Raw genomic sequence first — 13,947 nt, 5'->3', positions numbered from 1 at the left:
GAAAATGACAATTTAAACTCCTTCAAATCACAATTAACACTGCCACAATGCCTAAATTTGGATTCCTTACTGTACTCTTGCACTTTCCCAGGCTAAAACTCTACAACTACAAACACACCACCAATGTTATGTTTTCTTTTACATTTCAGCTAAACTCTAGACTACCATATTATATCCTTCTCCCTTTTTCCCACTGGTTTTCAACTTCACTATACTTTCCAGTGTTCCACTCTTCCACACTGCTACCAATCTATAAAATGTTAGACATTAGAATCTGTGTATAATAGTCACACATTTACTATATGCACTACTGATATTGACTGTACTAATTCAAAGGAAGAAGAAGCAACTATGTACTGTGAAAATGATCACCATTAATGCACTGCACTGACTGCATTTGTGTATTTTTATTTGTTTTTTATTATACCTTCTGTAAATCTGTAATGAAAATGATTTCTTCTCTGTAATGTATCCACTGTACTTACCATACAATTAGACTTCTTCTACAGACTTGACTTCCCGCATTCCCACAGGCCTCATCAGCACAGAGACACAATGTTCTTCCTTCCTCTTCGTCCTGCCTAAAAGATAATTAATTCCCTTGTGTTGTTTTCCACACAGTGACCTTCGCTTTTTCTTTGCATAAAATTGTGGATGTTGGCTGCATGGCTGCATGTTGTTTTTATACATGTCTCACTCTCGTGAGGTCTCACCGTCTCAGGAGCTGTCAAACTGTAGGATTTCAGCTTTGCTTTCAATTTTGGTGCGGTGCTGAATCAGTGGTAATAGGTTATCTCAGCTTTCACTTGCAAACTGAGATTAAGCAATCAGCTTCAGCTGTGTGACGTGTGTGTGTGTGTGTGTGTGTGTGTGTGTGTGTGTGTGTGTGTGTGTCTTTCTCATTCTCTAGTGACAGTCTCTATCTCCTCACTCCTCATCTGATTAACAAATGCAGGAGGCAGCCCAGGTCTCCAGTTTGATTTTATTACAGCACAAGTGGCAAGAAGGAAGTTAGTGCTGTGCAGATTGCAGATGCAGAAGCTAACAAATGTGTCAACTACTGAGCATTCATTCTGTTCAGTTTCAGTACGAAATGTAGCAAGGTAGCACTAAAGTAAGTTGTTTTTTCGGGTCTATAGTAGAACATCAAAACTTTAATGGTTCGAATCACTAAAGGTCGACCTTTAATGATCGAACCATTTAAATTTTGAATGTTTAGGAAAAAAAAAAAAAGAAAATCTAAAGGGTGTAGGCAGGGGGGCAAGCCCCGTTGCACCCCCACACTCTGCGCTACTTAAATATACCAACTCCGAGACCACACTACATTGAAGTAAATGGAATTGCTCGTTCGACGTTCTGCACTTTCGCTATTCTCGTGTCGACAATGTCGGATTCGACATTGTCAGCTTTCGAGAATGTAATAGGTAACTGTTTTTTCCTATATTCTAAAACTCTTCGGCATCTTCCATTTATATTATATAAATGGAAGCTCATAATGCCGAAGAGTTTTAGCATGATAAAACACCATCCTCCTAACAAAAGACAGGAAAACTACGTTCATATACTTAGTTTAGTGCTACGTTACTGAAGCTGAACAGAATAAATGCTCTGGATTTTTACTGCTCAGTAGTTGACATTTGTTACCTTCTGCATCTGCAATCTGATCTGCTATTTGTTCTTGTTCCCTCGGTGCGTGCGTGTCCGCTATATCCGCAATTGCAGACTGAAAACTCAAAAAGCCAAGGTCATTTATTATTTCTGCTCATATCATATGAGATATCATTGTAAGTATCTTGCATGCAGGCAGGAAGGGTGTTCCATGACTTACATTAACAGTAACAAGTTCAGAGTTCTCTCGCCAGTGAGGCGAGACAGACACACGCACTACATTTTATGTCTATGCAAAGTATGCATATGGTTGCTTAGCAACTGCAAATCAACATTCAATAAGGTTAGGTGACGTCACGTGAGAGGCATACTAATGCCTATGTAGTACCTTTCTTCAAAGTTAGTTATGTTTTGCTACTTGTCCAGTGTATATAACTCACTGATGATTCGGCACCAGTCGAGTGGCTGCATTTTTTTCAGCTGCTGCAAAGAATAAGAATTTCCGGATTTACACTGTGAAATCTGGACAACTGGACAATAGCCTTTATTTCTGGACAATCCGGAAAAATTCTGTACAGTTGGCAACCTACCAGTATGTCAGAGAGTTGCAGTATCATGGCTGTTACTGAGACATAGCTGCCAAACTGCTCTGCCTTAGTATGTTTCATATGAAGGGCATCTCAATATGTAATAGTCTGTTCTAGATAATTATCTATTCTTGGCCAAGGTCAGATTTGATTCTTGATGATATACAATATAGGGATGGACTCTCTAAATGTTGAAACAGTTTGGATAGCTTGACAGTGCTACACAACTCTTTTATATTCCACAGAGCTGTACTAAATGCTTTAGCCAAGTTCTCACTTTGAATCTTAGAATTTCAACTACTACATAATGGAATGTTTGCTCTAGAAAACTAATAAATCTTCTCCCCAGCTATTCCATAAATTAGTTTACTGCTGGATGAATCCAGTCCTAAAAACAGCATTCACTTATTACCCCTTTTAATTGAATGCAGGAAAAAGTAATCCTAAGGGCCAGTGGGCTAGAAGTTATCCCACTGATGCCCATAGCTGGCCTTAGGCATAGGCCAACTAGGCAGTCGCCTAGGGTGCCGGTCAAGCAGGGACACTTTTCCAGTATTTATTTGGTGTAGGTAGACCAGGATGGGGGCACCAGGTAGTGTGGTGGGGGGTGCCATGGAGACCTTTTGCCTAGGGCACCAGTTGACCTAGGACCGCTCCTGCTGATGCCAGTTTAAGACAAGGAAATAAAGGGAAAATAAAGGAACAAAATTCTCCTGTAAACTAGCACACTAGGCCAATCCAACACTTGAACGATGTAACACAACACCAACTTGGTAGGAACAGAACCAGCCACAGCTGTACAAAACAGATGTTTATTAAAAAAAACACAAGATTTAACTCTTTTATAACCAGGACTTCACCAGAATCTAAAACATCTAATAAAATCATTCTTTAAATCTCCCAGACAAAGAAGTCACATGATGTAACTAAACCAATAAGCACATGGGCTATACAAACAAACCACAAAGACCTCACAGTTTTTTTGAATAAATATTAACTCATGCACATCATCATATAAATGTTCCTGCTAAAAAAAATTGAGTTACAAATATAAAAATAAGAAGACAAAGTATAAATGAATTCACTGTAGTTAAACAAATATATATGATTAAAATAACTACACTACATAGGATCGTAACCACCACTTCTCACTTCAACAGCATCTTGTTAAAAATTAGTATGACACTGACTGTTACATACAAAACATTAGCCTGTACACAAAGAGCAAAATATCAACGTGTGGAATGTGGATATCGAGAGACTCTTCCCCAACATACTCAACAGAGGTCTTTCAACTCCAACTCTGCAAAGAAATTAGATCCTATTTTGCCACTGAAATAGAAGAAAAATTACATGTTGAGATCTCATAGAAGCCAAGGAAGTATAAATGGTGCCAAGTCATCAATCACCAATAGCAAACCACAAACCGCCTCTTGTTAGTAAAAAAGCTCTTCTAATAGAGGATACTTGTAGCTTAAATCTACTTGCCCAAAGTTTTAGACTTTAATAATCCATATTGGGTATGATGCTAATGTCAAATATGACCCAAATCCTAAAAAATAAATAAAATAAGTACAACATAATGAAAGGGGAGAGGAAGTTAAAAAGTGTTCATGTACATATATGTGCACATTAACAAGCATGAGAGTGCACGCTGAGTGTGCGTGCATGTGTGTGTGGGTGTGTGATTAGAGAAGAAAATTTAGGAGAACAAGGAAGGAGTCCTAATATCCATTAATATATCAGAGAAGCTCCAAAAGGGATCTTGAGTAATTTGTCAACCAAGACAACCCACACATGTACATGCAGCTCCCTTTCACCTTCTGCCATTGAACAAGAAAATAGAATCAAGCATATTAACAGGTGCGAGGGTGAAAACTCTCTACATCCTACAACAAGTCAGTACTAAACTACAGGAGCAAGTATGAAAACCAACACAGCAAACCAAATTATGGAAAAACTACAACAGGAACCAGATCCAAAGTTTTATTGCACTTAGCGCCTCGACCAATCCAGCCTTCAAAGAGTACATTTTTATATTAGAACATTCCCCTATATATATATACCCCGTGACATCCAATTAATCAATGAAACAGTCAATAAAACAATTACATCAGTTAATTAATACAATTTAAAGCAAACATATCCAATTAATTTCTCTGTTCAAACCCCTTGGTATAAAAGTATCAAATTTTAAAATAAACAGTTTCCTTATATGATAATACATTTTTAATTAATCTCTCATCTCTCTTTCTTACAAAAACTTTTTCTAAAATTGTTGCTTGTAACAAGCTACTATCACTATGATGTTTCTGCATAAAATGCAGAGCTATACAGCTTTCCATTTTCTGTTTTTTAATGTCTCTGATATGTTCCTGCAACCTAATTCTAAATTTTAAATTTTCTCTTGGTCTCCCCAATATAGAATAGGTTGCAGAGACATCTCAAACAATACACTACACGTTCCGTGTCACAACAAAAAATAGTATTTGGTATAAATATTTTCTCATTAATTCTATGAAACCTAGACACTTTATGACAACATATATTGCAATTGTTACAAGGTGCAGTGCCCTTGTATGTTAAAGAAGTAGAGACTTTCACTGCAGGCAATAAAAAGTAATCCTTCACTAATTTATCCCCCAAATTTTTCTCTCTTTTGTAGGCAATATAGGGTGTACTACATGAGCAAGTATGCTTGTGTCAACGGTAGTAAGACCTATACATTTACATTGCTTCAAGTTCATAAGCATGCACTAATATTATTGGATGGCTATGGCATTTGTGACCCCTGGAGATTTACCCCATAAAGTTAGGCAGGGTAGCTTAAAATCAGACCAGTGATGACAGTCCATCCATTTCTTACAGACATAATAGGATCACAGGCACTAAGTAAGCTAAGCATACAAAAACTGTTCAAGTACATGTCAGCACTGGAAAGGAGGGGGTCACTAATAAGGAAAAGAGGACCAGAGCATAATTTGGGTCTCTTGCAGATTTTACAGCATACTTCCAATTACTTGTTTAATAGCAAACTGTAAAGAAAAGCTCACTTAAGTGCCTGATGTGTTACACCAAAGTAAAGAATGAATCACAGTCAGAGAGTTCGCAAGTATCACCCAAGAAAACCACAAAAGCAAGTATATGTTGTAGTGGAGAGCCCCAATATATAGCACAGAGATCAGAAGCACCTTAACACAAATGTCAAAAAGGAGTAACACAAGCAGGAACTTAGTTGGCTTCACATGCTAAGAACATTGTTATCACAGACCTGATAAACCAAACATCTTTATCCCATATTCATTTTAGATAGTAAATGATTTAGAGCCTTTTCCGGTCACAACATCCAAAATGAGAAAAACAAATGATCATACCACCTTTTAGCAATGCTTATCTCCTCCCCACTCATCATAGCCTGGGAATTAGTGCTGAGGATTAAAGCTCTGAGCTCAGAGGTGCTTCCTGTCACTAAAGGGTGCAGGATTTGATTCCTTCCATTTGCCTTTGCCTATTATGCGAGTCTAGGGAAGGCACGTCACCAGATAGTACTTCTGGGTAATTTCTGAAAAGGGACACTTGTGTGCGGAGGGCTTAGCTGACAATAAATGTACAAAGAAAAACACTGAAAGCATGCACTGGATTCCAAGTTGGCATAGTGATAGGCATACTAACTAGAAACCATAATGAATTTTAAGTTTTTTCCACATATTATTTTCCTTTATGTTATAATTTTACATTTTTGTAAATCTCACTGCATAATATGCATAGTGAAATGTGCTGTACTTACATTACTGTTAATAACTGTATAGTTGTTTAATTGTATATACATTTTGCATTTAGAGAGAGTCCAGCTTTGCCTTAGTGAAGGACTGCCTCTGGCCCAGGGTCAAAGATGACTGCTTCTAATTTGTGTTGACCCCTAGTGATTATGTCAGTGGAAAGGCCCACTTATACACATAAGAACAGAAAGTGTCTACTGTACTGCAATGCTTCAGCTAACAGAAACAGCATTTTGGTGAAAATCTCAGTGCTAAAGAAAGCAGAGATGGAAACACTTTGTAGTGAGGCACTGCCTACCCAAAGCAAACTAGAGGAATCTCCTGTCTGTAAACCATATGATGATGATGACAATGATGTGCTAAAAGGCATCTATCACAGCTGGTAACACCACTCATATCTCTTTCCTACTACTACAGTGACAAAGGCATAATCATCTGTAGGGTTGCCATCCAACATCAAACTCACCAGATGTGCAGATGGAAGTCACTAATGTCTATAATGGGATGAAAATTGTGTGTCCCTTTTGGAACCTATACAAACTAGGAGTTGGAACCCTCATAATCCTCCTGCACTTGGTCAGCTTCTGAGGCCCATTTCATCACATTACATAATATTTGTATTTTAATAAATACAGACAAGTTAAATATATGGTAAATATAAAACTTTAGACCTTTGCTGCTCTTAATTTGAGAACTCTCTTCAAGGATACCATATCATTCAGGCCTGGGTGGGTTGCTTGCATCCAATCTTAACTACCACATGAGTTCACAGAACTGAAGCCTACATTCCCATGCACCACCCCTGGGGTTAACAGGGACCTGTTCTACAATAAAAAACAATAACTTTTTATTATTTGCATAATGCAATGTGTGTCTATACAAGGCGCTGTTGCCATTACATTTTTAGATCGTATTAATGTTCATATATGCACTTCTTAAGGCACATAAGTAAAAAGAATGACAGTGGTCACAGAAGGCAATGTACACAACACCTACAGAGTTACAATCACAGGTTTATTTTAGTGTAAGTTTGGAGGGGATAGTACTTAACTTCAAATTTCACACTGTAGGGGTGTATTTACACTCCGTAGATGACATTTAACCACATCCTTACGTAATCTAGATGAATTATTGTAATCAATTCTAGTACTGGTTCTGTAAAATCTTTCTTTTAAATTGGTTAATCTCATATGTAAACTGTAGGGCCCCACCTAGGACTTTATTTTAATTTGTCCCCTCAAAATCCATTAACTCCAAAGGGGAAGCAGGAGGCGATGGAAACCAATGACTCCAGTTACCCACAGGTGTCAGCTCATTCATGTAACATGTAACAGACTGGTAATAAGTGTTATTAGACTTGGAATAGGCCTTGAAGCCTGTGATTTCTGAAGGTAGCACAGAGAGAAGGCCATGCCAGAGCTATTGTAGACTTTTCACCAAATTATACAGTGGTATGACTAAATACCATTATCTTTAGGGTCCCACAACCCTCCTTTGGGATTAACAAAGTGGATCCTTTTTACTCAAATCTTATTGCTCAAAGCTGGCCTGACAGTAGGACCAAGGAGAAAATGTTGTAGTCCTCAATATCTCAATCCATGACCAAAATACAAAAGAGACTGATTTCAAGTTATGAGACTGGTCTTGCAAGAGCTTATGCTCCTCATCTGATCATGGCGTTATGCAAGAACATTGGGATACCAACCCAGAGCTGGAGCAAAGGCGACTACACTATCCTCAAGACCCCCAGGCAAAACTGAGGAATGGTTTACCTCATACCCATGCTAGCTGAGAGCAAATAGACTGCTTCAAGGGAACAGGAGATTAGCAAGACATCAGAGTTCAATTCAAGAATGTTTAAGCCTGGTCCTGACATCTGTGTGTCAGCTCCTGTAGTGCTGCTCCTAAGAATGCTTAAAGTGAGGAAGACCCCAATGTTGGTCTCCTTATGAAGACCCACAGACAGATATTTTCTTGAAAAAGCTGCCCTGCATCTTCTCTTTTGCCTGATATAGTGTCTAGACTGAACATGTGACACTTGTAACAGCCATTGGTTGTCACGCTCTTTCCAGAAACAGCCAGACTGTGTGAGTGGCAAAAAATAAACAAATAAATAAAGACAGAAGTGTTGGACTCTGGGGATGAGCAGACTAATGTTACTGGTACTTTATATTACAGAATCAACCAGTCAAGCATGTAGACTTCCCAGAACATGGAATTTTGCTGGAAAATATGCCAAACTAGATGTACAATCCCATACCAGGACCCATTAGAGAAGGTCCCCATAGTTCGAGCTTCCAAATTGTTAATATTTTGAATGGCTAGTAACTATATGTAGAAATGTAAAACATGCATGAGCTAGGTCTGAATCTGTACATTCAAAATAAGAAGAGCAGAATTACTGTCCCTCCAAAGCAAACTTTCTTATTATTTTTACAGCTATTGACACTTCATTGAAATGCCTGTTATGTATCTGGGCTAAAAATTCAAAAGCAATTGTCACGATTCTCAGGTGTTGCAATAACATGTATGTGAATAATTTGCTGCTGCTATAACTGCTGCTTTTTAACAGTTTTCTAGAATGATCAGCCCATGCCACCTCTTCCTTTCACCTTATCACTTCTTCTTACCTTACATGTTGCTCATAGAAAGTATTCTTCAGCAATATACAAAATGAAAAGTGATTGGTGCCTTCTGGAGACACATTCTTGTTCTATTTACCTGTCCACTTTTTCAACCATAGTATTTACTCATGTTTTTTTTTAATACAATTCATTTGTGCATCTAAAACACTAATGGTGTGGTACATTTTCCAGCACAGTCTTTGCAACTAAGGGAATGAAATCCATCAATAGCTGAAAGAATTATATAATAAAATGATCACAAAGACAAATAAATCCCTGGTAACAACAGTATATCTGAGAAAAAGTTTTCATCCTGATAAAAAAATGAAATGCAAACAAGTGAAAATAATTACTCTAAGCAAACACAAACACAAAGATGCTGCTTAGTTTCACTGCTCTCACATATATGTGTATTGTGTGTGTGTGTGTATATATATATATATATATATATATATATATATATATACATACACACCCACAATCTAAAGCCAATGTTTTACACTGCCAGGTGGCTAGGCCACAGATGTTTGGAAACATTAAAAAAAAAAAAAAATATATATATATATATATATATATATATATATATATATATATATATATATACATACATATATATATATATATATATATATAGATATATATATATATATATATATAGATATAGATATATATTTTTTATTTTTTTTATTTTTATTTTACATTTGTTGACCAGGCTAGTCCAACTGGATATATGTCCATTTTCAGTACCGGCCCGGGGAGAAAAGCTCCGCTTTTAAACTAGATAAAATCAAGACATTACAAAAAAAAAACACATTACAAAAAAGGATACATGCAATATGTAAAGTAAATAAAAATTTCTCCATCAGCTTAGGTTATATAGAAACTAAAAATAAACAGATTGTGAATAGTAGGTTAATAAGGTAGAATGCAGTATTATGACCAAGAGAAAGGGATAGATCATTCAATATTAGTATAAAGGGTAAGAATGTGTCTTTGAAATTCTATAAAAAGGTTATGAAAGGTGAATAAAAAGGTAATGTAAGGTGTAAAACACAGGGTAGATGGTGCAATTTTAGAGGACAGGGAAGTAGGAGAAAAATCTGGAGGGTAAGTACAAGAGGAAGTAATTATAGTCAAAGTGGAAGAAATAGAAAGGTTTATGTATGAGGTGGGAAGATAAGAGTTCACAGAGGAATGAATAAGTAGTAAGGAGCATGCCCAGTGATAGCATGTTGGGAATAAGATACTAGGATGGGGAAGATTGAGGAATTGCTGTTATACTTCAAAGTGGGTAAGGAGGAGAGATATAGAAAAGGTCATGGTGGGGGGGTTAGTCTGGGTTAGTATAAGGACAAAGCCATTGTGATTTTAAGTGAATTTTTAGTTGATTTTTAAAGAGAGGAAATTATGAAAGAGATGTAAGATTAGTGGGAAGTATGTTCCAAACCTTCCCCACAGAATTAGAGAAAAGAGAATCACCTGCCTTGTTGTGGGATTTCAGGGTGGTAACCAGTAGTTTATTTGCTGAGCGAAGGTTAGAAAGGTTTGTGTAGGGGGAGATAAGGCTACTGAGAATAGGAGTCTTACTAGGTTGATATAGTATTTTATGAGTAATGGAGAGTTGTTGAAATTTTAGCTGGTTATTTAGTTCAAGCCATCCTAGAAGTTTTAGGTTTAGACAGTGATGTGTTCTAATTGAGGACTCAGTAGCAAACCTGGCAATATTGTTATACGAAGTAGACAGTTTGTTTAGGTTGCTTTTGGAAAGATTCATATAAACTGGCGAGGCATAGAAGAGGGTGGAGATCAGATGGGTCTGGGCAATAGAAGTTCTGGCTTCTGGTGTAAGAAAAGGTTTTATTCTATATAAGGATCCAAGTTTTCTGTTTACAGTTTTGATGGTGGCATTAATATAAGTGTCACAGTTGAGGTTGTGGTCAATCAATACACCTAAGAGTTTTGTAGTTGGGTCAGGAGCTATGAATGTACCATCAATGGAGGTAATAGAGAAATCTAGTGGGGTGGATTTGTTAGTTGGAGTAAATAGTAATAGCTTGGTTTTTTTGGCATTAAGGAGGAGATGATATTGTTGGAACCAGTTTTCAACATGGTTGAATACTGATTGGGTGATGGCCTGGAGTTCAGATAAGGTGGTTGCTTTACAAATCAAAGTGGAGTCATCTGCGTATTGTATGCAGGTAGGTAGAGGTAGATTAATAGAAAGGTCGTTAATGATTATGGAGAATAGTAGAGGTCCCAGAATAGAGCCCTGTGGGACACCAAGGGTAACAGGGAGATGCTTGGATAGATTATTATCCCAAAGGACAGCTTGCTGTCTATTGTGCATATAGGACTTGAACCACTGTAATGCCTGTGTGTCAAGTGAGAACGAGGTGAGTGTATTGAGTAATAATTGATGGTTGACCATATCAAAAGCTTTTGAGAGATCAATGAATAGTGCAGAGGAGAGCATGTTATTGTTACGATGTTTATTAATACAGTCTGTAAAGGATAGGAGAGCAGTAGTGGTACTGTGGAATGGTCTAAAACCATGTTGACAGTCAGCTAGGAGGTTATATTGGAGAATGTGGTCAAGAATTTGTTGGTGGATACATTTTTCCATAATTTTGGCTAGTGGTGATAGTAGGGCTATGGGCCGGAAGTTAGAGAGTTCAGTTGAGTTCCCTCCTTTGTGAAGTGGGATTATATGAGAGATTTTCCATAGTGAAGGAATGGAGCCTTCAGTTATGGTTCTATTAATAAGAATAGAGATAGGGTAGGCAAGAGCTTTAGCAGCAGTTTGAAGGTATTCAGGTGGTAGGAGATTGGCTGAGGGTGTACAGGGTTTGAGCTTATGAAGCAGAGTATAGATGAGGGCTGTGGGAATAGGTTTTAAGTAAAAGGTAGGTGGTAAGGTAGTGGGGAAGGGTGATTGGGTAGGGCTGAGAGGTGGTAGGGAGTTTGCTAGAGATTGGATAGTTTCAGTAAAAAAGCTGTTAAAAGCATTAGCAATCTCATTTGGAGAGTTCTGGGAAAGACCAGATGGGGTCGGTGTTTTAGAGAGTCCTGGATGTAAGAGTTTATTTATGCCTGACCAGAAGCTTTTGGGTTGACTATGGTGATTTTGTTGGAGTTTGAAGAAATAGTGTTTTTTATCCTGAAGTATTGATTTTTTGGTTGCATTTCTTAGTTGTCTAAAGTGTTGCTGATCAGTTGGGTCTTTGGTGTTTCTCCATTTGGAACAGATTTTGTTTCTTTGTAGGATTTGTTGTCTGGTTTCTTTAGTGAGTCATGGGGCTGCTTTGCATCTAGTTCTTATGGAGCGTGAGGGGGCATGGAATTCTAAAATTTGTAGGAATGTGGAGTTAAAATGGGATACTGCTTCATCAATTGGTAGGTGCCTTAAGGGTGACCAGTCACAGGCTTGAAGCTCAGTTTGAAAATTGACTGGATTAAGTTTTTTTTTGTTGCGAAGTGGGTTTTTACTTTTTTTGTTTGAGATTGTGAAATTTCGATCAAGAAACGTAGACCCATACATAAATATATATATATATATATATATATATATATATATATATATAGATCAGAGAGAGAGAGAGAGATGAATCAGGTATCCATGTTGTAATCACGTCAGTGTGTGTGTGTGTGTGTGTGTGTGTGTGTGTGTGTGTGTCTGAGTATATTCTAAAAATGTGAAGTCATTAAAGTGAAGTTTGATTCATCAAATTTATATAGTGAATTTTATTTTGCCAAACTGCCAGAGTCACTAATCATTACACCAGCTTACTTGTGTGCAAACCTTAACCCTACCCCCAACCCCAACCTTACACTTTAGCTGTAGTGTTAGGGCAAGGGTGTTTAATACCCTAAACAAGACACACAGACAGACAAAGACACAACTTTTCCCATGCTAGCCTTTACTCTAATCCTAAACCACAAACATTTGGTGCCCGACACACACAGACTCAACCTCAGTGTGAAATCATCATTACAAAGTACGGTTTTGACATTAGTACCCAGGCCTACTTACCTTACATGTGATGTTCATCTCTTTGAATAGTGCTGTCTGGCATAACAATCCAATCATTCCACCAATAATGACAGTGAAACATTTGTTGACAAATGGTTATGTTCCATCAAATAAATTATTGATTTGTGTACACATGCTTGTGTGAAAATCGTTCTGCTGGAATATTATTTTCTTCTGTACTGTTTGCGTGATGCCTGCATAACAAGAAAATCCATGGTGAAACCAGAGTGTAGGGCAAAATGCCCATACCAAAAGTAGCAAGTGACCTGATGCTGAGTAACTAAAATACATAAAGCAATGTGAGAGGTAGTCAGGAGACACTACTACAGGTTTACTCTAGTATAATGACAGTTAGAACCCCATCCCATATGATGCCCTATGACCCGACTCGGAGATTTAGATGGGAAGATGACAATGAAGAGCAAGGGAAAGCAAATATCACAGAGTCTGCATTAGAAAGGGTAGTTTAAGATATATTAAAGGAATGTAGTTTGTTTATCATGAAGAGGAAAGAAAAAGAAATAGAAGGGACAGTGGGGAATAAAACCAGAAAGCACTGCTTATCAGTAAACCTTCAGATTTGTTCTTATTAAAACATAATTATATTCACTTAATTAACTTCTTGTTAAGGCTATATTCTTGTGAGAAGAGTATCTACTTCAAATGTATTTACATTCAAATAATCTTTCCTCTGTTGCTTTCAGGTTTGTCGTTAATTAGGCAAGAGGTTACAGCCTGCACTGCTGGATGTAGGGATATATTAGAGCTAATGAGTAAACATTGTTGTGCACAATAAATATGCCTTCCTGTTCCTATACAATGTCATTTTGTCCACTGTAGAAGTGTGCCACTTCGTGTGATGCTAGTGACCGGTTCCCACAGCACTGGATAAGTTAGTTAGAAAGGTAGGATATATTTAAGAACTACTCTAGATAAAAAGGGGAAATGTATCACAAGGACAAGCACATGCAGTAAGAATATTCACAACTGAAATACTTTTCATCAGCTCTTCGCAATTCATTTTGTCAAACAGTTTAGCACTGAAAGGTGAGGCTTTAAATGACTAATGCATTTTACTTTGTAGCTCTGGGATTTCTTCCCTTGTTTGCTACTTAAAACAGGTCTGACTCTTGAATAATTTAACATCAGACAGTGGTTCTAAATCACCCCAGATAAGAGATATACACAGTATAAAACTGATAAAATACACAAAACATAAATACACATTGCATTTATATTGTTCACTTAATATATACCTGCAATGTATTCTGTTCTTGTAGAAGGAATTTTGTGACTAATATGCTTGTTATTGGACTGAA

General features: G+C 37.3%; 1 protein-coding gene across 4 annotated transcripts in view; it reads right to left on the bottom strand.

The window, feature by feature from the left end:
- Window positions 1–13,947, bottom strand: part of LOC122789895 (C1GALT1-specific chaperone 1-like) — a 372,456-nt gene that overhangs the window by 202,453 nt on the left and 156,056 nt on the right. For 2 of the 4 annotated variants that reach the window (XM_044057330.1, XM_044057331.1), the window contains exon 2: window positions 12,629–12,822. The exons of the other annotated variants lie outside the window; for them this stretch is intronic. In XM_044057330.1, coding sequence (XP_043913265.1) covers window positions 12,629–12,685 — 57 coding nt within the window. In that variant the 5' untranslated portion in view covers window positions 12,686–12,822. The remainder of the gene's footprint in view (window positions 1–12,628; window positions 12,823–13,947) is intronic. 4 annotated transcript variants of the gene reach the window in all.

Source organism: Protopterus annectens, chromosome 15.part0 (genome assembly GCF_019279795.1).
Source record: "Protopterus annectens isolate FY-2018-M chromosome 15.part0, PAN1.0, whole genome shotgun sequence".
NCBI lineage: Eukaryota > Metazoa > Chordata > Ceratodontiformes > Protopteridae > Protopterus > Protopterus annectens.
The sequence above is the reverse complement of the archived record's forward strand: the minus strand, read 5'-3'. Positions and strand labels throughout refer to the sequence as shown.